The following is a 21,858-nucleotide window of genomic DNA, read 5'->3' as shown; positions in this document are numbered from 1 at the left end:
CAGCAGGTCAAGAGGGGTGATCCTTCCCTTCTACTCAGCATTGGTGAGGCCGCACCTGGGGTGCTGGGCCCAGCTCTGGGCTGCCAGTACAAGAGAGACATGGATATACAAGGGAGAGCCCAACAGAGGGCCACCAAAATGATGAAGGGACTGGAGCACCTCTCCTACGAGGACAGGCTGAGAGCTGGGGCTGTTCAGCCTGGGGAAGAGGACGCTCAGTGGGGATCTCATCGATGTCTATATCTAAATATCTGATGGGAGGATGCAAAGAGGACAGAGCCAGGCTCTTCCCAGTGGTGCCCAGTGCCAAGACACGAGGCAAGAGGCACAAACTGGAACACAGGAGGTTGCCTGTGAACAGCAGGAAGCACTTTATTGTGCAGGTGACTGAGCACTGGAAGAGGTTGCCCAAAGAGATTGTGGAGTCTTCCTCCCTGGAGATCTTCAAAGGCCGCCTGGGCATGGTCCTGGTCCACGTGCTGTAGGTGTCCCTGCTTGAGCAGGGGGGTTGGACAAGGTGACATCCTGAGGTCCTTCCAACCTCAGCCATTCTGTGACTATGTGATACTGTGTCTTCTACTTTGGAAGTGTCACAGACAGCCAGGCAACTCCTCAGTGCCACAGTGCTGCTGGGACCAGAGCGATTCCTTGTCGTAGGACTTGAGGCAAATCCTTTCAGCAATGAAAACTTTCAGCCTTTGCTGTCATTACCACTGACAGGACCTCTCAGAGTAAAATATGGCTCTGAAATTTGTGTATGTGAGAGGGATATCTGCAACTCAGGATCTCTAAATGACATTGTCTGCCTGTTCCCCTGCTAAGTGCTGTATCACATTGCAAACTCTTCTCCAGCTCTGCTGTCCTTGTTAAGTTGCTTCCAATTTTCTTTCTTTCGCAAGTTCCAAAGACTCCCGCCCTTTGAATAGCTAAGTTTGGGTTTATTTTCCCCCAGATAATAGGTTTGCATTTTTCCAGTTTGAATCTTGCGTTATTATTTCCTGCCCATATCCTGCCTCAAACACAAGGGAGCCACGAATGTGGTGACTGTACATTACAAAAGGAGAAGGAATGGAGTCATGAACATTTTTGTGTTTGTGAATGCACAAGGCACAGAAAGGGAGCACGTGTGTACGAGGGGAAGCAAAGCATAATTTATGTTCCCTCTGAAAAGACCAATGGACAGCTGGCAAGAAGCAGGGGAGCAGGGAGCAAAGACAGAGGGAGACCTTAGTTGGATGCTCGATCTCTGTACTGAGGTGACAGGATTTTCCCCCTCACAAGTTCTTGCTTTACCACCACTTTCTTTACACAGTGGTGCTGTTTTAATCCCTGATTCAAAATCAGAAAGACTGCCATGGGGTCGATGCAAGTTGTTCCAGTTCTGTGCTGCTACAGCTAAGCTCAGAAGGTGGCCCACAGTGTAACACGTATGGATGTTTCCTCTTTCAGAAGGGAACCATGCATCTGCAGACACAGGAATCATTTCCCTCTTTGTCAAGGAATGAAAAAGGCAACATAGAAATCCTCCCCTCCCTTTTGCCATGCAGCAGCAGCATGAGAGAGAGGAATTCCCAACCTCCTGCCTGCCCTCTGCACTTTGCTCAGGGACATGGAGCTCAGAGGCACTTTCCTTGTTGGCCTTATCACCCACCGTGTTCATCCCTCTCTGCCCTGCTCTGACCCAGTCAACGCCCAGTCTGTCTTTACTTCTCAGCTACACTTCCCTGTTTTCCTTCTCCTCCCTCCTCCTGAACCACGCGTTCAGCTTTGTGCTTTTCCCCTCCCGCCATCCCTTCCCCTCACCCCAAGACCAATACGGATACCACTGCCGTTCCAAGCAAGCCTTCCCTGGGCTTTTCCTTTGGTTTAGTTGAGTAAGCAGTCTGCGGGCTTGGATTACTCATATGCCAGTTCCCTTGCAGTCTCTACTGTTCCTTATCTTTCTAGGCTAGCACTTTCCCTCTTGCATACGTGTAGGGCCAGTGATATTACAATGCTACTTAAGTGATATTGCAGAGAGTGAGAGGCAAGTACACTTACTCTTGATGCACCCTCCAAGATCTTATCTCTATCTGCAGAGGGAGAATCCTAGGACCTTCCCAGGACACCAACACCTACACTAAGAAGAAAGTCCAACAAACCTTCTGTGGAGCTGACAGCAGCAGAGAGCCCATGGGAGCAGTGCATAATGTTCCATTATCAAATGTCCCATAACCAAACCTCATCCACAGCACAAATGGCACTGCCCCTTAGCTAAGGTCTGTTTCTACAGCCAATGACACAATAGCAGCCCATGGTCATGCAGCTAATTCCTTTTGTCAGCACTGAGTGAAAGGAAAAAAATAAAGCACTCTCAACTCATGCCATTTCTTGGTGCTTGCAGGATTTTATTTTTTTCTCCACCAACACAGTAAAACCTGTTGGTGCACAGTGTGTACTGTCAATACAGCAGCCACAGAAGGCAGAAGTAGAAATGAGCCAGGAGCAGGAAAAAACAACAAAGAAAACCTCCTTGGCTGCCAGAATGGATGAGAGAGACCTTCACGAGCAGGTGGAAAATACCACCAGCCACTACCTCTTTGATGTGGAATGGGAGAGGTTCTTGGGGAAAGTGACAGCTCAGGGCTGCTGGGGCTGAGGTACCATTTGCACGTTACAACCAAATGTCTTCAGCTGCCGTGTTTCCAATGTAATAAAGGGAAAAGACTGAGGCAGAAGTTAGAGGAAGGGAAAACAGATGGGGCATGCTGTTCCCCCGCTCTCATAAAAGCAGGAGAAGACTTCATTTCAGATGGCTCTCATCTTACCACACCCTCTTCTTTTACTCCAGAACATGGAAGAAAGTTACATTTTCCCTGCTTCAAGTCTCTACTTCCAGCACCAGCCATCTCACACTGCCTCTTCTAGGTGTTTAACACCTCCATCTGAGGATCACAACCAGCCTATCCAAGAGCTCCTGGAAAGGCAGAGCACTTCTGAGCTAACTGATCCACTGAGAGCTAGTCCAAACCCCTCAGCCAGTTATGAGTGAATTACCATTTATTCAGTCTGGCAGAATCTACAGACCTGCTGCAGAGACCACGGTACTTCAAGACAGTGTGAGACGCCAGTCCATCCACTGCATGGAGGAATCAACCCATCCTCAAACCCCCTCTCCAACATGAGAATGAAGTGTATGGCCCGTCTCACATGCAGGGACAAAACTGAACTCTAATCACTATGAAAAGTATGGAAGGAATGCTCTCCTTATCTCATGCCCTTCTTTTTTATTTTTTATTTTTTTAATTCCTGTTAAGAAACACGGACAACTTTAGGGCTTCCCAGATGTGGTAGGTGGGATGCAGGGAATGCATTATGACATTGAACCCATCCGTAATGCTTTACTCCTAGGGGGAACTACAGCAAGTCCTCAGCATCAAAGCTTTCTGCCATACTGCTCAAACACTACAAATCCAGGGCATTTTGAACACTGTACCTATCACCTGCTTTCAAAAGGTCAGTCAGACTGGCAGCCCTAGCTGATTTTAGAAAAAATTGATAGGAATTTTTCCATAGGTTTTGTTCTTCAAGCAGTTTACTGAAGAATTTGGGCCAGAAATCAGTCCTGCCACCAAAAAGAGTAAAAATACAAAATCAGCTGAGTACAAGGCAAGTTACATCTGTTCACTGCTGACTGCAATCCATTCTTTTCTTGTACTACTGAGCTTGTAAAGTCATCTTCCCTAAGTGCTGGAAATCTAGCATCCTTAGGGGGACAGGAGCATGACAACAAACATTAGAGAAATGACCAAAACCATAAAGGTGTGAATTCCAATATCTGTTTCCTCAGAGCACAGCAAAGCTATAAATAAGGGAACTATCTCCCTCCCCTCTCCAGTGGATGAATGCTTCCATTTGAAGCCCTGCAGGGTCATGCGTGACAAATGCAGTTTATCATAGGGCTCTGAGATGTATCATATGTCTCTGCAAGTTACTGTATCACATGGATAACCCCAGGATACACACACAAACACATCAGTTACACCATCAGAGAGCAGTATGAAACCTGCTGGTTTCTATTTTTTTAAACCCGCGCATGAGCTCAGGCTCAGCCCCACCTTCTCCATGTCATGACAAGTGGAGAAGTAGCAAACAGCATGGAGCATATCAATTCCACCTGTCTTGCAACCAGCCAGCAGGATGTTGCACAGAGCAAATAACACATCTAAGAGAGAGGAAAGGGGTTAAATATTTTCAGATGGAAAGCCATGCTGTTTAGACTGGGGGGACTTATTATGCAATGTGTATTTGCAGATGGTTATCCAGACAAACTCACTTGTATAGCACATGTATGTGCTGTTGAATTCATACTAGAAAGCATCGCAGAGAGCATGGGAACTCTGCTACCATGGCCTATTTACCCTGGCAACCCCCTCTCTAGGAATGATCTCTTCTGGATGCTTCCAGCTGAGCCTGACCATGCCTTCCCCATAGCTAACTCCACACTTCATCTCCTCCTCCTCCATTCCTCCTTTGATCTGGGCTTGTCAAAGTTTAATGTTTGTCTTTCTTATCTAATGTCAGTATAGATGCTCTTCTCGTTACACCAAGGACTATGGGTCATACACAGTAGTGATGTCTGCAGATGTATGGCAAAATAAGCAGACATATAGCAGCTGCAAGCTATTTGTTTGGGAAGAGCTTCAGCAAAGGCTTGGCATGCATGGGAAAGCTTCACCCCCTCATTGCCCATGGAAATGCCAATCCAGATTCCCACAGCTTAAGTTCTCATGGCTTTGACCTGACCGCCTCCTATTAGTCGGCATTCAGAAAGTCCTATGAAATGAGTGATGCTTAGGTCAAGGGACACCATGAATTATGGGGTGTGCATCTTAGGCAATTCAACCTTCACATGTCAAACTGGCAGCACGTTTTACACTTTAGATCCCGTGATGAGACTTTTCACGTCATGGTTTCCATTGCAACCTCCCTTATGAAAACCACACACCCTAAAGGGAGAAGTTGCCAGAGGTACACAGAAAGACCAGCCTCTTCTCTAGATTGGTGGGTAGGGCTGGTTCTCCCTCACGCATACAGTAAGGCTCATTAAGCTAGCACTTCATCCACAGACAAACAGTGACAGAAAACAAGACAAATGTCATCAACTTGAAATATTCTCCTGCCTTTACCTATCAGTAGGAACTTCTCTTAATTATACCCTGTCTTATCCCTCTCCAGAAAGACAGGTGGATGCAAGGATGGAAATATCCCAAAGAGCTACTGATCTGCTCAGCGGAACTTGAGCTGTTCCCTGACCTCACCATACCCTGACATTAGGGGGACCCCTTTACTTGCTTAAACCATCATCTTGCTTCCAAGGAGGAGCAGTTATCTGCACCTTTGTTTGCTTGACATTCACTGTTACCCTCCCTCACGCCTAGCTCGACAGGTAGAGCAACAGGGGTGAAGCCAATTGCTGGTAGCATAGCAGTGTTCCTCCAGGGCCACAGTCACAGCATGTGACCTGTCTGGTTATGTTTCTTTACTCTTCTGGCCAGGCACCAATTTTTCCAGAAGGAGAGCTAGGAAGAAGCACTCCTGTGGGCAAGCTGCTGCTGACGCCGCAGAATGCTGCTACCTCCCTGCAAAGAGCCTGATGCTGGCCATTGCCTGGCTCAGCTAGAGAGCAACTTGTACAAAATGAGTTTGCTCTCTCTGGACAAAGATGTTTTACCAGTCATGGATCACTTCACACTCAATTTCTTAGCAGAATTCACTATCATTGCCCCGTCTGAGTGTGTTTTAGATGCAGGTGTTTGGGCTGTTGGGTTTCAGATGAGCACTTCTGCAGCAAGTTACCCTGGGGCAAATGGGCAGTCACTTGTGAGCAGCTCTGGGGCAAAGAGCAAACCAATCACCACCAAACTCTGGTAAGCGGACCAGAGGGGCTACTTTATGACCACCTGGTCCAGAATTTTGTGTGGAGCTTAGCATCCCTCACTCCAATAAACTCTGCTGGGAGACCAGGGAGGGGCAAATAGGCAGTGCAGCTCAATGCAAATGCCAGCTTCTTCTGCAGGGTAAGCGAATGTATTTTGCTTTCCATGGGTATCATATTCATGTATATCACCGAATAAACACATTCTAACCCATATGTAATAAACACAGTTAGGTTTATTACATCCTTGGGGAACAAAATTCTGTCTTTATTTTCCATCAGTGGCAAATTTCCCATGGAACTGTCTGGGCATAAAGTCTTTGCCCACCATATGTGTCATATTTGTTGCTGTTTCATCCACAGATCTGTTTTTAAGTTGGTTGTTACAGTCTAAAATTAGACTGGGACAAGACACATATCAATAACACTAGAGAGGATGAATAATCTGAAAAATAGCAAAGTTTATTAATCTGTGTAGTCTTCAAAGAAGAAAGCTTTCTTTTTTGAATAGAAGCAATGCAGTCTCCTCCTCACTACAGAGAGAAAAAACTTTGCCAGTTATTTTATCAGTAACTGCTCATCTCTTTCTGGGCCTCTGCAAAGGAAGGCTTGGTTCCTTACAGCAGCAGATCACCAACTCTATCACAATATGGATCACATCTTAACCAAGATGATTTCTGACAAACTTCGTCCTCTTTAACCAGCATCTTGAGCTCAGTCTTGCCTGTAGCATCCACAAGACATCATTCAATTCTCTGCAAATGTAAAGAATCTATTTTTAGAGGTCTTTAAGTTGACAAGAAATGCTGACCTCAGAAAACTGAATCACAAACTCCCTGTTCCCATGCTCTCCCTGTGGAAGCAAACCACCGCCATCTGGCCAGCTTGCTCCAGAGTCACCACCAGGCCAGAGCTGCATTTTGAGCATCTCTGCTCTTTGGTATGTTCCCAAAAGTCTTGCCCGTGCCCATCCCACAGGTCAGATTTGCATTCCCTCACACTGCCAACCTTGGCAATTTCTCTCTGTGCAGAAGAGGGGTGAGGGATGTGGTGACTCACCCAGCCTCACTATGTCCCATGCCAACCGGTTGTTTGCTTGTTTGAGGGAATTGTATTGTTGAAGTCTCGTTGCCACATTTGTAACTACACAATATTTTTTATGACAACCAGAAGTTCAGTTTTATAAACAGATGCTGTTGTGGGCCTCTATTACTCAGCTGGATCAGCGTCAGTCTTTTTTTCCAGGCTGCGGTCTCTGTGCTGAGCTCTGAGTCAGACACAACCCTACACAGATTTCTTTGAATCGCTGGTTTCCTCCCAGCGACTCTTGACACCCTGCCAACAAAGCAGGGCGTAGCTTATGAAACTTTTTTTTTTTTTCTCCCTCGCTTTAAAGGCAGACTGATTCATAGTAACTCCTTTAAAACAGAGTGGAGAGACACCACCCTCGCGTACCACCGAGGAAACTTAAACCAGCAGCAGGTCACTCCCCTTCACTACGGCTCTGCGCTCCGGCACAGCAGCACCGCGGCCCCGCACGCTCCTGCTTCCACAGGTGCCAGCACCGGCCCCAGCCCACCCGGTAAGAGCTTCTTCAAATCCTCAATGACTTTCCTCACTCGCTGGTGCCTGCTCCCCTCGTCCTGCAGCCCTGGCTTGCTTTTCTCCCTTGCTCTGCCACTTTGACTTGGCGTACGAGCTCGCCACGGGATTCACCTCAACCTTTCAGTATTTGCTTTGAAATCCAGCTGTGTTACGGGGCAAAGCAACGCTGCAAGTATATAGCACTAGCTCCGGCAATGTAATTCTCGCCTCCAGGGCATGTGCAGCTGGGGCACCAGCACGGGGAGCCCAGGCTCGGCCAGCAGAGATACGGGAGCTGCCACACTCCTTTGGAGCGGCACTGGCATTGTTTACAAATAAGGGAAAATGCCCGCTCAAAGTTAGACTGCTGGTTCAGCACTTCTGGCTCTTGCTCACATTTTTCTGCATGTCTCTGTTCTCTCTTCGCTCCGTCAGTATTTTGCCAAGCTCTGATTTAAAACAACAGCCCTTGTTCCAAGTGAAGCCGGAGAGGCTTTGGGGCACAGTGGGGAGCAGCTCTCTCATGCCGTTGGGGGTCCCAGCTCCTGAAGGCAGCCCCAGCTGGCAGCCAAAGCGTTGTGATGGGTAGAAATGCATGCTGCACACCCCCTTGGCAGCACAGACCCGGGAGCAGGGAGTGCTGAGAGGTAAAGCGAGGGAGAGCGTGGACTTGATAGGGTGTGGTGGGGGCAGGCGCTGATGAGAAGTGAGGGATCGCAGAGACTGCCAGTTTTCCCTACGCACCTGCCTTTCTCCATGCAACCTCCCCCTCTCCCTCCCCTTCTTCACCACTTCTCTCACTTCATCAGTCTGCTGTGGTTTGTGTCCTGCGGTCAAATCCCTGAACTATTTTTGAGGTCTGAGAAAGGGAGCGCAGTTTGCTGGCAGCAGGCTTTGGTTCCTGCAGCAGGAACCCAGCCCGCCCCTACAGTTTCATGGGGCTGAAAGAGCCCAAAACCATATTCAGTCCAGCTGAGAATCACTGGGGCTGAGGTTGGTGCTGTGGACGGTTACTATAGGGATGTCCAAGAAGCTGGGCTGTCCATGTCTTGTGGCAGCAGGATGGATTTTGTGACTTCTTGAGGTCCCCTCTCGCTTGCAGCTCGGTCACGCAGGGATGCCTCCTGCCTGAGAAATAGATGCGTTTCCGTGGTCAGGAAGCTGCCTGAGGCAGCTGACAGTCAGTCTGGGTGGAAAGTGTTTGGGGGAGTTGTCATGATTAACAATGAAATCGGTTTGTTAAAAAAATAAATAAGTAAATGCTGTGGCCACAGAGCAACTTTCACTCAAAGGTTTTGAATTCTTCAAGGCACCTCTGAGAGTAGCTTGGCCCACTTGACATTTCTGGATGGAGTGGGATTCTTTCCTGAGCAAACACAGAGAAGGGAGCAGGGCATGAAGAGTGTGAGAGCACGGAGCTCGTTAGCTATCGTTCCTGTGATAACAGGGGGCTAAGTCAGCCAAATGTCCCCATGCCCCCACCCAGCACACCTCACCCAGCTGCCAAACCTGGGGACTGTATGCAGAGGGAGCACGGGCTGGAAGGCAGCTTGCTTCCATTGGCCCCACTGGGGAGCAGCATCCAAAGGGCCGCAGCTCTCTCCTGCTCACACCACGGTGCCTGGGAGCACGGCCTGGCAGGCGGCTGCTGCTCACCCACCTGAGGAGCTCCTCGCAGCAGGCTCCTGCGGCCGGCTCTCCCCAGCTATGAGTAATGCCTGGCTCGCAGGCTGGGCCCTTCGTCTCGTGAGAGAGCTGGGCATCTCCGCAGGGCACGGGCCGTCCCGAGGCAGGCGTATGAGAGAGGTGGAGCCAAGCCGCGCCCAAAAGCACGCTAACGGACAGGGGATTTGGGATCCCGCCGGGAAACACCCAGCTCTGGGGTGGGTGCCATGGGATTGCTGGCGCTGCTCGCTGCCCTGCTGGGGACAGGGGCTTGGAGAACCGGCCCTGCTGGCCTAGCCGCTGGTCTTTGGGTTTTGTGGTGTGTGAGCAATGCGAGTGCATGCGGGAATTGCTGCTTGGCGCCCTGGGGTGGAGCGGAGGTACTGTTTTGAAACAGCTCTGGGAGATCTGCTGATAATAGGCAGTGTCTTTTTGGTGAAATGCCCACCTGGGGGCCTTGCTTACAGTGACAGAGGAAGGGTTTGCTGCAGGCATGAATCCTTCTCCCTGTTCATCATCCCAGCTACAGGGCTGGCACACTGGAAGGCAGGCTGCTTCCTCAGCTCTATCCTCACTCTCACAGGGCTCCACAGGCCCCATCAGCCCCAAGCTGCAGATGTAACTCTTCGATCCGCAGCACATTTCTCCTTCCCAGTTCCCACTGGCTGCCTGATGGGTGCTCTCTTCACAAAGGGGAAGGGACCTGACTAGTGCCCAGCTGGGGTCTGCCCTCAGACACTCAGGCACCCCACCAGGCAAGAAGTAGCACTGCTAGACCCCCTGGATCTCTCCTCTGCCTGTACCCTTTGATAGGCAGGTGACAGCACTGCCACACAGCACAACGCAGGGCAGGCTGCAGGGTGTGGTACTCCCAATTTTTTTCCTTCCTGCTGTTCTCATGCAAAGAAAATGATGAAAAGGGACTAAAAGCTGAGATTTCTTCACCTTTCCTTTAGGCAAGGAGATGTAAGAGCCCCAGAGGTGCACACCCAAAAGGGGGGTAAGGAAGTAGATTTCCATCTCCCCATCTAAAGATGGATGCTTAATGCAGCACGAGTCTTTTCTGCTGAGGCAAAGCAGCATGCACAGTAAAAGAGACTCTTCTCCATGGCCTTGCTGAACTGATAGCTAACTGGTAGCTACAGTGCTGTAACACCAGCCCCGAATGAATGAGCTGAGGCACCAGCCCAAATGTGACCGTACAGATCCTCTGCCAGCAGCAGTCATCCCATAGCATGACAAAGGGTCCAGCAGCAATTCCCCATATAAACAGCCCAGAGAGAAGTCTAGAGTACCTCCTCTTTTACACTGCTTTCTGATATTACTCTCCAGGGAGGGCAGCAAAGCAGTACATCCGGGGGCTGCAATCTGGAGCAGGATTTCTTCAGCCCCCCCCCCCCCCCCCCGGGAGAGTTTTGGAAAGTACCTCCTGAGTTTGAACAGCTGGTCAATGAACAAAGGAAACCCAGGCCAAATTTACAGCTCCACACATCCTCCTCCTCCTGAACTATTTGCAGCAGGGCAGAGAGTACATGGAAGCTGCTCTCTGAGTAAGATCAAACGTAGTCCATGCTCTGTCATGGTAGGGAAGGACAACTCTGCTCCTGAACCCACATTCCCTGAGGGACTGACCATTTCTCCAAGTTCTTAGTTAAGATTTAACCCTTTTCCCTCATAAAAAATTGATCTGCTCCACAGGCATGGGTGGGTATATGCCCACAATGAGCTTCCAGGGACAGATCCTGGACTAGGTCATCCCCAACCATGCAGAGAAACACAATGGGCTATTGAGCACTGGGTGGCTGAAAGCAGGTGAGCAGTGGCTAATGCTCAAGGCTTAGCTCTTGTGACATAGAGGATATCTTTGGATTTGAGGAAATCTGGGGTGAAGGCCTTCATTGCCCTTTTGCCCTCACAGGGCAGAGTCTGCTTAAGGTGGGGAGTTGTGAAAGCAACTGCCAGGACTGGGTCCAGCGTCCACATTCTTCTCATTCCTGATCGACATCTCCCCTACGGGCCCCAACAAGCCCTAGGAAAAGACAGTGAGAGCCATGGGAGAAAGAGGGGTGAGCTGCAAAATGCTCAGAGCTGGGAGCAAGCTGGTCAGGGGGCTGCTGAAGACCAGCTCCAGGAAGTTGGTGCCAACCTGCCTGCTAGCTGGATTCAGCAGCTGCAGCCAGACCAGCGTGGTGTGCTCCAGCAAGGGGACTTCTCTTGTGCAGAAAGCCATTTCCGTATGTAACATGAGCTCAAACAACCCTTGTCTTACATGGTTCTGCCAGCTCGTAGTAACTGCAGGTGTAAGCAGCCCTCTCAAAGCCAGACAGGACATTTTACTTCATGACCACCTTCATCCCCCTTTCCCCCCAAAGACCACAGCCCAACTCCAAGCTGCACAGCATCGTCTTGCTTGCTCTTTATAGCCAGGAGGTGTTACTTCACTCATCCTCTCCTCCCCCCACAATATGCACTGGAGGTTGAAAGAAAGACACATTGAACAATTTTGCAATTTAGTCCTGCACTGTGTTTTCCAAGCTGGGTTATAGGAACAAGGACACCCTGGAGGCAGACTGACCCAAAAGCTCAGACTCTTGAGATGTCTAAGTCACGTTGACCTCAGTGTCTCATAGTCTGTACTGGCACGTTCAGAGGTTTTTCAGTCTTGAGAGAGAGGGACTCTATCTGATGAGGAACCATTTCTTTACTCTCCTTAAAAATAAATAAATAAACAAATAAAAGGACAGTCCTTATAAAATTATCTATGTAAATCAGAGATTTGCAGTTTTAAATTAATAAATGCAGCCAAAAACACATCCAGTGTGGGCTCCACAGACCTTCCACCTCTATCTAAAGGCTATAGCAAGGAAGAAAAGCTGGCACTCCCAAGAGAAATGAAGAAATGGTATGTGCACTTCTGCTCACACCACGCTGTAACCTGATCTTCCCTGTCAGAGCTGTCAGATGGTTTCTCCCACATGGGCACTGTCAAACTCGTGCAGGTAAATATGTGCACCTATAAGGAATCCGTGCACAAGCACGCATGCATGCACACACATAGTTCAGCTCTGCTCACAGAGAAACCACAGACACACACTCCCATTCATACAGGGAGCCACACCGAGCTGCACACACACACCCCTACACACACCGTGTCATCTCCCAGACCGTCAGTCCTCCCACAATTATTTCTTGCATATCTTGGCATCTTGTCTGAGCCCCTGCAAGTCCCAGCAACTCCCAGCCTTTCCCTATATCTAATTCACCCACCCAGGGACCATCCAACGCATCAGGGGCGAAGGTGCTTCCCAGAGAACCTCACAAGGTGCGGAGGATCACTTCTGTGCTGCTGCTAGCTTTGAGATGTCCTTCCCCACACTGCCATGCTCTCTGCCCGCCAGTCCCAGCCCTTCCACAGCATGTCTAGTGTAAGGAGTGACAGTGTTTTCCTCCTGCATCAGCTGCTGGCTGCCTGCCCAGCCCTGGGCAGCTGTCTCTTCCCCTTCCTACTACCAAGTGAGCTTTGGAGTTTCTGTTGATGTTGTCACATGGCTGAGTGCTCCAGGGTGGTTTCTTCAGGAGAAAATGCCAATTTCTCAGTGTCTGCCCTAGGAGCTCTGACATTTCCCCACTCTCAGATGAATCATGAGCACAAGAGCTGGAAAACCCTAGTGTCTCATTTTTTCTGACTCCCCGTTGCATCTGTCAGCAAGGGGAGGTTCGTTACCAAGGGTGCATTCTCGGGGACGTTGTCTGGCCCCACAAGAAGTGATTCACGTGCTGAGGCTTAACCACTCCCTTGGGAAAGCGATTCCCCTTGATCCCTTGGAGACTGTACCACCAGGAAATGCTTCCCAAGAACCAGGCAAAATCTTTCATTTAATTAAGCTTATATTCAGTTTTAACCCCTCGGGCTGCTCTACTCTTTTCTTTTGTTTGACATTCATCTGCTACTTCTACAGCCTTGCTGTACTCCATGTGGTCACCACAGACAGACAACACCCATGCACGCATAAAATCTTTTCACTGCCATAAACCAGAGGCTCCAAAGGTCTCTATGTGCCCACACACGCCTCCTGCCCAACCCTTTTCCCACACATGTGAAATCTCTTTCCAGAGGCACCAGCCTACTCATCTGCATCTCTATAAAAAGCATCTGACTTGTAAATTGAGTCAGGCCGGTCTGTCAAAACCAGGTTCTCAACAGCTGTGCTGGCGTAGAGTGGTTTGTAAAAGTCTGGAGTCAGCAAGGACTCCAGATTCAGCTGGATTTAAAGCAAGAAGCAGAGCAAAGGTTGAAAATAAAAAATAATAGTTAAAAAAAAAATCTGCTTGCTTAAAATTGTCATGAGCTTTCTAGTATCAGTGCAATGGGTCCAAAGTCACCGTGCCACCAGAAGATCACAGAGAACACATCTTTGCAGACAGCCAAGTGGCCCTGGGCATGATGAGAATTCACGCTCATATCATGCACAGCGACAAGGCGTGTAATCATAGCAGGGCTAACATGAAGCCATGGCCTCAGCTCAGTCAAAGGCAGATCTATGAACTCAGTAGAAAGTTTTATTCTACTCTGAGATTTCCCCTACTTGATGGCATCATGGCAGCATTGCTATTTGTAGGCTACCTTTGCTGTGAGGAATGTACCAGTGACAGAGGTGGCAGTTTGTGACAGTTTCAGACAGCATCAAATACTTTGTGTTTTCTGTCCCATTCTTTCCAATTTTGCCCTTCCTTTCCGAGTGTCCTTGACCCTGACTCAAAGCACCAGTATTGCTGTGTCTATGGCCAGGTTCATGTGCTTTCTCTGAATACTGGAAAATATATCCTACTGCCACCATCAGAGACAGTGTACTGGTTGAGAAGGACCACTGATCTGACTTATGCATTTTTTATATTCTGTGGTGGCAGCCAGGGGAGGCAGAATTTCTTTCATCTCAGTTGTTTTCAATCTACGGAGATTTTTGTTGTGTACACAAAGGTATATAATCTTTCCCCAAGATGTTGAAAAATGGAATGTCTTAATCCCAAGGGACTTCAGCAGAAAACCTGATTTTCAGGGGAGTCAGAGGTCACCACAGTGCTCACAGAAGGTGTGGTTTAAATGTCGTGCTCTGTGGACTCTGTATGCTCTCCCCTCAGTCAGCATCTCTCAGTACCTCATCAGTTCACCCTAGGAGAGGTAGTCCCATGCAGAAACTTCAGTTCAGAGAGGAGAAGGGGAATACAAGTCAGACAACTTCACCCCTCAGGAACATTTCAGATCCAAAATATTTCAGATTTAATTGAGAGTGTTCCGATTTTTCAACCAAACAACCCAATCATTCCTGTGGAAACATCCTGTACACTTCCTCTCAACTCCTTTTCTCTGCAAGAAACAAAAGACCACTATCTAATCTGGCTTGTCCTCTTAAGTAATCCACTCCTGGTATTTGAGGAACTATAATATGGGAATTATACTTTGTTATATCTCCAAGTGGCACTTTGCATTCCATCCTGATGCTATGCTAAGCGATAAACTAAGGGCAAGGACTCACTTCTCTGGACTGCCCTCCAGACAGCAGGTTCCAAAACACTTCACTAGACAGAGGGAGGTTATGGGTGGCTACATTTTGCCTGCATGGAAAAACTTTGCCTCAGTTTTTAATGGAGTGCTTGACTGCTTGAACTTGAACTAGGGTGCAGCAGATCTGTGTGTTGTTTCCTCCTCTGTGCACTCCTGCATGGATAGAGAAAAAGTCTCTGTGTAGATAGTCTGTCGTGCTTATCTGTAGGCATTTTTGTGCTGAAGGCTTCTATGGTGATCGTTATTCATGGTTACTGTTGGTGGGACTTGCTATTTCTCCTCATCTGTCAGCCCAGCCTGCTGTCATCAGTGCAAGATCTTCTCTCTTGACTTACCCATGCAGTTCAGCAGGTGCATGATCTTGGCTCCTTCTTCCCCACCAGAATGTCCTACCTCAGTAGTCATTCTACTCTCATATCTCAGCCTTGTTTTCTTTGGCTTAGCTGGAGTCTCTCCTTAAGAAAATGCACCAGGAGGTTCAATGCAGGATTCACAGCCTGTTTGCTTGACTGGTTCTTGAGAAGCAGCCCTAAAACTAACAGTGTCCTGAACACTTTTAGGGTTAAATAATTATGGTTTTGAGAGCTTTGGGGTGAGTCAGTGGAAAAAAATGGCAGCTCTATGAAGGTTAAGACTGACTCATAATCCGAGAAGAGCCGAAGGAACTCCAAATCCAACTGCAGTTTAGGAAGGGGAATGTTAGAAAAGGCATTTGCATGCAGTTGTGTCCTATTGCTCCAGCAGTGTGACCCCACCCTGTAGCGGAGAAAGATGTCTCACACTTAACAAATGGAAAGAGTATCCTGTCAGTCACTAACGTTCTGCCAATTTCTCTGCATAATGGGAGGAAAAGTCCATGTCATATAGTCAGAGAGAGATGACTTTATTTCAATGCTGTTCACCCACTGTTCCTTTGGGATTGTTCTCCAGTGTTTTATTTAAAAGGCAGAGAGAGGTAAAGGAAGGGGAAAGTGAATGAATAGAGAGGGAGGTGTGTGCTTTAACTCACAAAGATTCAAAACTAAGCTATGAACATATATCCCGGGGGGGGATGCATTTGATAGCATGTATATTCAGGGAGAGGTGCTGATGTTCTCAGGAAGTAGGTACATTGAAATCGCCTGAACTGACAGTGCTCTAAAGCAGTGCAAAAACTGGGCAGAAAGAGCAAAGGGAATAAAGGATTTGGTTTTCTCCTTTTCTTCTTTCTTTTTTCTTTACATTGAAAAGTAACATTTTCCCTCATTTTCCCTTCTGAATGCAAACAGAAGATGCATTTTAAAGGACTATTCTAGTCCTTTAGGATGTCATGAAAGTAGGTTTTCAGTCTTTCAAGTACAGGGCTTTTTTGAAGGTCCTCAAAAATAATCAGCAAAAAAAAACACTGAACTCATTTTTAAAGAAACATGGAAAAGAACATTCATCTAGGAAAGGAAGAAAGTTTAGCTACTGTTCAGCAAAGGCACAGCAGGCAGGTCTGCCATAATTTGGTATATACATAACAGTAGATGATAGTGGCAATAGCATTTGTTACATTCTGTGTATGAACCAAGGTAATCAGAAACAAGGATGACAAGTATTCAAAGGGATGGAAGCATTTGACTTAGATGCTGTGTTCAAGGTACCTGCTGCAGCTATATAACTTAGTTCAGTGATAGCAATAGTTTCACAGCTCGAGGTACAGTGGAGGTATTCATATCAGTTCTCATCCAGCACTTGGTGGCCAAGTTCTTACTCAGGAGATATGACCAGTCACCAAACCTAATTCATCCTTCTAAAGAATTATCTTTCTTGGGTAGGAGGGCTGCATAACAAAGCTAATCCTGAATTTGGACAAAGTGCCACCGATGGAGAAGCCTGCCTGCCCACTGTGGTTTGTGGAAACTGTATACAAAGCAGTGCAAGGAATAGCAGCAGCACTTTAAAGGAATACAATCCCATATACAGCCACAATGAAAGACAGGAGTGGAGAAGGTGGAGCCAGTGAGTAAATAAAGAAAATATTTATAGGACCTTACAAAGCTTTTTGTCACAGTTTGCATGAAAGACATCATGAAATATAATTGTGTTGTTCCTTGACAATGTTACCACACCCTGTACAAATTGTGACAGCATCAAACCTTACTTGAGTCACATGGACCAAAATAACTTGACAGCCAACATTAATCAAATGCTTGACACTGCTCTTCAGTAGCACTTCAGTATCATCCCTACCAAGAGATAGAGCAACACAGCCTGTGACACTTTCTAGGAAGGAGTCTTTCAATGGCCACAGAGTGGGCCCAGCAAACTTTCCTGCCTGGTATCTGTGGCTATACTGACTGATTACTACTAAATTCCTGGAAGGAGAGGAAATATGCTCACTCACTTTGTATGAATTGCCTGCACTCACTCTTACAGCTGAGATTTATTCCTTGTATTTCACATTTTCAGGGAAAAAGCCACCAGACTTCATAAAGAGTGTCACGAGAGCTATCTAAAGTACATTCCCCTCCCAAAAGCCTTGTCGTTCCAATGACATGTTCATCAATGATAATGAATCTTAAAAAAGTAAAAGTTTGCAGGGTACAGAGGGGGGAAAAAATAAAAAAAAAAATTTGCATTACAAGAGAATCTTACTGCAGTAATAAAGTGATCTGCATGCCTCTAGTTTTAAAAAGGAAATGGGTACTTTTCAAAATTAAGCATCTTCCTCTATTCCAGAACACCTCAGTGGTGTTTCTGTTCCAGTTATTCTCTTTACATAATGGAGCAGGCCAGTGAGTACTGGGAGTCCCCCAGTCCATTCTCTACCATTGCTCAGCACCTGATGTACCCAAGGAACAACCATTCCTCCACTCCGCACCACCTGTCAATGTCCCAGACCAGCTGGAGAAGGCTGTACTGCAAAAGGAAAAGAGAACAGGAAGACAAAATCTTTCCTGACCTCCGTGAATCCTGTGAACAGAAACTCTGCTTCCTGGAGTGTAGGCCTGGAGTATGTCGTTTTTATTTTACATAACCACACACCAGTTTAAGCAACCTATGTATATACCCAGGCTATTTTTAAAATGCTATAAAGCTAACTACCCCTGCTCTACATCTCCTCCCAGACTGGTTCCTTTACCTCCAGGCTTTCTTTAACTGCTTGAGCAACTCCCTTGCAGATTTTGACAAAGGTTTTAGCTATGTTTTTTTGTGACTACATGCTTCCAGAATGGTTTTAAGATCAACCTGCTTTGTCACATGTAAATAAAGCTTACAACAATGGTATTCTTTGATTTAGCCCTTCCCTTCATCATCTCCCTCTGCTCTTGTTCTCCTCCAGAGCTCTCTGCATTAGCAACACCACCTAGGAAGGACGCCAAGATGTTGGTGCTACTGGCTGGTATCTTTGTGGTTCACATCGCCACCGTCATCATGCTCTTCGTCTCCACCATTGCCAACGTAAGTAGAGACCACCCTGGAGGAGACACCTGGGGGCTGCTGTCACCTTCTGCAGCAGTAGCCCATCATGCGGCTGGCAGAGGGACGGGCTGGTGGGTGCTGAGGTCTGTAGATGAAGGACATCTGCTCGCAAGTAAGGGTGCGATGCAGGGAGTCCAGGGCATGCGAGCCGAATTGGGGTGGTATGGGGAGGCAGTGGTATGGGGAGGCAGCCTGTCGTACCCGGTGCTGCATCCCAGAACCGGCAGCACCTGAACGCTCCTCGTGCAAGCGAGAGGAGATCAGCAGCTGATGGCTTTGAAGTGGTATTTATCATCCCATCTGGCTGTCAGGCTGTTACATAATTACGCGCTCTCCCGTGCCTGTCTGTTTTTATGATAACAGCCCGCTCCCGGGAGCCGCCATCCACACACCTCCTAACATTTTGCCCCTTATCACCACCCACGAAGGCCCGCGGCCCAAGCACCGCCGGGCCCTGGCCCCGCCGCCGCCTCCATCTTGGGACGCGCCGCCCGCGCCAGGCCCCTCAGCGGCGGGGCGAGGCCGCCGCCATTTGCCGCCGCCATTTGCCGCCGTGCCCGGGGCGATGGTGACCCCTGGCGGCTCCGCGGGGCCGGCCGGGCCCGGGGCTGTGTCCCCCCCCCACCACCACCCCGGTACGTCTACCCCCCAACACAATTGTGTCGTCCCATTTCAGGTTTGGATGGTGGGTAACACCACCATGGGAAGAGCCTCGTGGGGACTCTGGCTAATGTGCAATGGCACCTGCAGGCAGCTGACAGTCAGCAGCAGCGAAGCGGGTGAGTGACATCTGCATTTTCGTTGTGGCAATGATTTGCCAGACTTTGGTACACAATACCGAGGCAGAGTCCTGACCTCAGATCTGCTCCCTGTGTGTTCACAGCTTCCCTCAAAGCAGCACAAGCCTTTATGATCCTCTCAATCATTTTCTCCGTCATCGCGCTTGTCATGTTCATTGTCCAGCTGTTCACCCTAGAGAAAGGCAAACGTTTCTACATCACTGGAGCCATCATGCTGGTTTGCTGTAAGTATGCACGCCTTGAAATAGCTCTGCATGCTTCCTAGTGCCTCCGCAAGCACAAGTAGCCACACGTGTCTGCAACACATGGCCATCGGGGAAGCTGTCAGCCAGCTAGAAGTTTCCAGTGGCCCAATTTTTTGGTAAAATAAAGCATAGAGGAACTGAAAAGTGATATATACGTATTTTTAATCTGATTTAGATAATGAAAATATTTCCAGATTTTCATTAGAAATTCCCAGTGGGTTTTGCAAAATACCTTTGAAGAAAAAAAAAAAAAAAAGAATTCAAGTATTTCAGGGGGCAGGGGAATAAACAGTTAGACAGCTACTGCTCATAGGATTCAACGTGTAGCGCCAAACTGTCTGCAGATCTTATTGCTGATTCCCAGTTATCAAAAGTTTATTCCACATGGCACCCAATAAGCAAGCCCCAAGTCATCATGTCTGCAAGAGAAACCCTCTAGAAATAAGCCTAATGGGCAGCAGCCCCTCTCTCAGATGACACAAGACATGCATTGCAACCTCAGGGGACAACATGACTTCAGATGTCCTGCAGCAATGCTGGTTTCTGTGCATTTTCCAACTCTCTGTTTTCCCTTCCTTCCCACAGGGTTGTGCATTCTGATTGGAGCCTCCATTTACACAGCTCGGTTCACAGGCTTGCGGTCAGGGTTCACAAATGTTCACCACGGCTACAGCTTCATATTGGCCTGGATCTGCTTTTGCTTCAGTTTCATCATTGGCATCCTCTACCTTGTTCTTAGGAAAAAATAAGGCTGATGGGAGTACTGGGGAGAGGGTTGGCTGCTGGAGACAGGGAAGAATTGCTCTGCTGAGAGAACTGTTGGGCCAATAGAAAAAAAAAAAGAAAAAAGAAAAAAGAAAGAAACAGCCACCATCATCACTTCTGCCACCACTACAGAAAAATACCTAACAAAACTAGAATCCTCAGAAACTCATTCACCAAACAGAGGGAAAAAACAGCTCCAACTGATCTCTCACTCCTGGGGCTGCTGCACCAGAAATCTGCAAGTGACCCAGACAGCTGTTCCCCTTTTCTGCAAAGTTATGCGATACCTTCACAAACATTCAAGTCCAGCAGTGATGACTGAAGAGCACCACAAAAACAAGGGCTACATCTTTTTCCCTGTCTAGAGCCCTTCCCACTTACCTTTCAGTGTGCCTTGTGGGTTGGGCAGTGAGGCTTATGACTCCTTTTTTTGTCTATTGAAACAAATGGTATGGGCCTTTTGTTACAGTTATATATATATATATATATATGCACATATAAGAAGGTTAAAGACATTAAATTGAGAAACAACCCAATAGAAATCAGATTAAATTAGTATTAAAAATGCTACATGAACACTGCAGCAATATTTTTTTTCTGTTCTGTTTCCTATCTGACATTCCCACAGTTGAATCAAATACAGTTAGGAAGGGCAAATATACAGGCATGGATGACGGATAGAGAGAGAGAAAAAGAAGAGGGGTGGGGAAGGTACGTAGGGGTTCCTAATTACAGAGGATGCAGTTGCTCAATGATGCATATGCAGGGAGGGAATCATTTGAATGTGTATCTACATTTAAATCTTCTATTTAGTTCTAGAACATAGCAACAACACTGGAACATCACTTTTTTTTTTTAAGTCCTTATCTGTAGGCAGGTGGTTTTTTTGTTTGTTTTGTTTTGTTTTGTTTTGTTTTTCCACATCGTCATCCAGGACATAGTATTAATTGAGAGCCCCAAGTTGTGACAAAACTTGTCACAAAAGCAGATGCTACCTGTTAGCAGAGGAAAGGTATTCCCTGATGAGAGACTTGGAGAGATGAGACAGGACTTGTGTGTTCTGCTCCTTGCTGCACAATCTTAGGCCAGTCACAAACCGGTGCTTTTCCATCTGCCTATACCTACCTCCCAGGGTTGCTGAGATATTTTGAGTCCACTCTGTAATACAAGGTCCCCATGTGAAAAGCTGGCATGGGTAAGTCAGGCATTTTTACTGCTGCAACCCACATATTTCTGTCAGTTTGAAGAATCTCAGTTGCAAGCTGACTTTATAAGGGACAAGAGGTCAAAACTTCCTGTGACTCCATCCATACCTAAAAGGCAGAGTATCTAAAAATGTATAGGTGCAGATTGTGCATGGACCCTGTTTACCTCTCCCCACCCCCTACCTCCACCCCCCCTTCTGTTACATTTTCTTCTTATGTAGACTTTATCAATTTGGTGGATATATTCTATTACTGTACGTTGCTGTTTCATTAACAAAGGTTATTTCATATATAGTCACTGTAAATACTTTGAAATGCATATTTTTAACTTTAAGGGTATAAAAATAAAAAATCTGATTCCCTTTATAATAAAGAGTTTTGCTTTGGTGCTTTTTCATTAGTATTTCATATACTTGTTAACAGGTATTCGCTGTACTCAGTGAATCAAAGCTCATTCCTTTAGGATGATGTAGAACAACCATGTTCTCTTTTTTTGTCAGTCTAAAAGATCTCCCTTTTTGGAGGGGAGGAGGAAGCAGAACAACTGTTAAGAGTTCTTGCTTCAGGCTCTCTGCAAGCTCAAGCAGATAGTGTGGGCAGTGGTAACACTCAGTCCTATAGCCAGGCTTTGCTTCACATCCAGGAGAGCTGGCAGTGTACTTTCTCA

General features: G+C 47.3%; 2 protein-coding genes across 5 annotated transcripts in view; one reads left to right on the top strand and one right to left on the bottom strand.

Moving 5' to 3' along the window:
- Positions 1 to 21,858, bottom strand: part of GSG1 (germ cell associated 1) — a 92,420-nt gene that overhangs the window by 32,170 nt on the left and 38,392 nt on the right. The window lies entirely within an intron of this gene.
- Positions 7,290 to 21,564, top strand: EMP1 (epithelial membrane protein 1). Its single transcript, XM_083832286.1, has 5 exons — positions 7,290 to 7,499; positions 18,037 to 18,155; positions 18,853 to 18,955; positions 19,060 to 19,200; positions 19,807 to 21,564. The coding sequence occupies exons 2-5, from the start codon at positions 18,078 to 18,080 to the stop codon at positions 19,968 to 19,970; spliced, it is 486 nt and encodes a 161-aa protein (XP_083688412.1). The 5' UTR covers positions 7,290 to 7,499; positions 18,037 to 18,077; the 3' UTR covers positions 19,971 to 21,564.

This window comes from Anser anser (assembly GCF_964211835.1).
Source record: "Anser anser genome assembly, chromosome: 1".
Classification (NCBI taxonomy): Eukaryota; Metazoa; Chordata; class Aves; order Anseriformes; family Anatidae; genus Anser; species Anser anser.
The sequence above is the reverse complement of the archived record's forward strand: the minus strand, read 5'-3'. Positions and strand labels throughout refer to the sequence as shown.

What these genes read in the sequence shown, in the direction of transcription:
- EMP1 (XM_083832286.1), top strand. Translation starts at nt 18,078, where the DNA reads ATGTTGGTGCTACTGGCTGGTATCTTTGTGGTTCACATCGCCACCGTC. An exon ending in TCGTCTCCACCATTGCCAAC is followed by an intron (nt 18,156 to 18,852) that starts GTAAGTAGAGAC and finishes GTCCCATTTCAG; the next exon opens with GTTTGGATGGTGGGTAACAC. An exon ending in AGTCAGCAGCAGCGAAGCGG is followed by an intron (nt 18,956 to 19,059) that starts GTGAGTGACATC and finishes GTGTGTTCACAG; the next exon opens with CTTCCCTCAAAGCAGCACAA.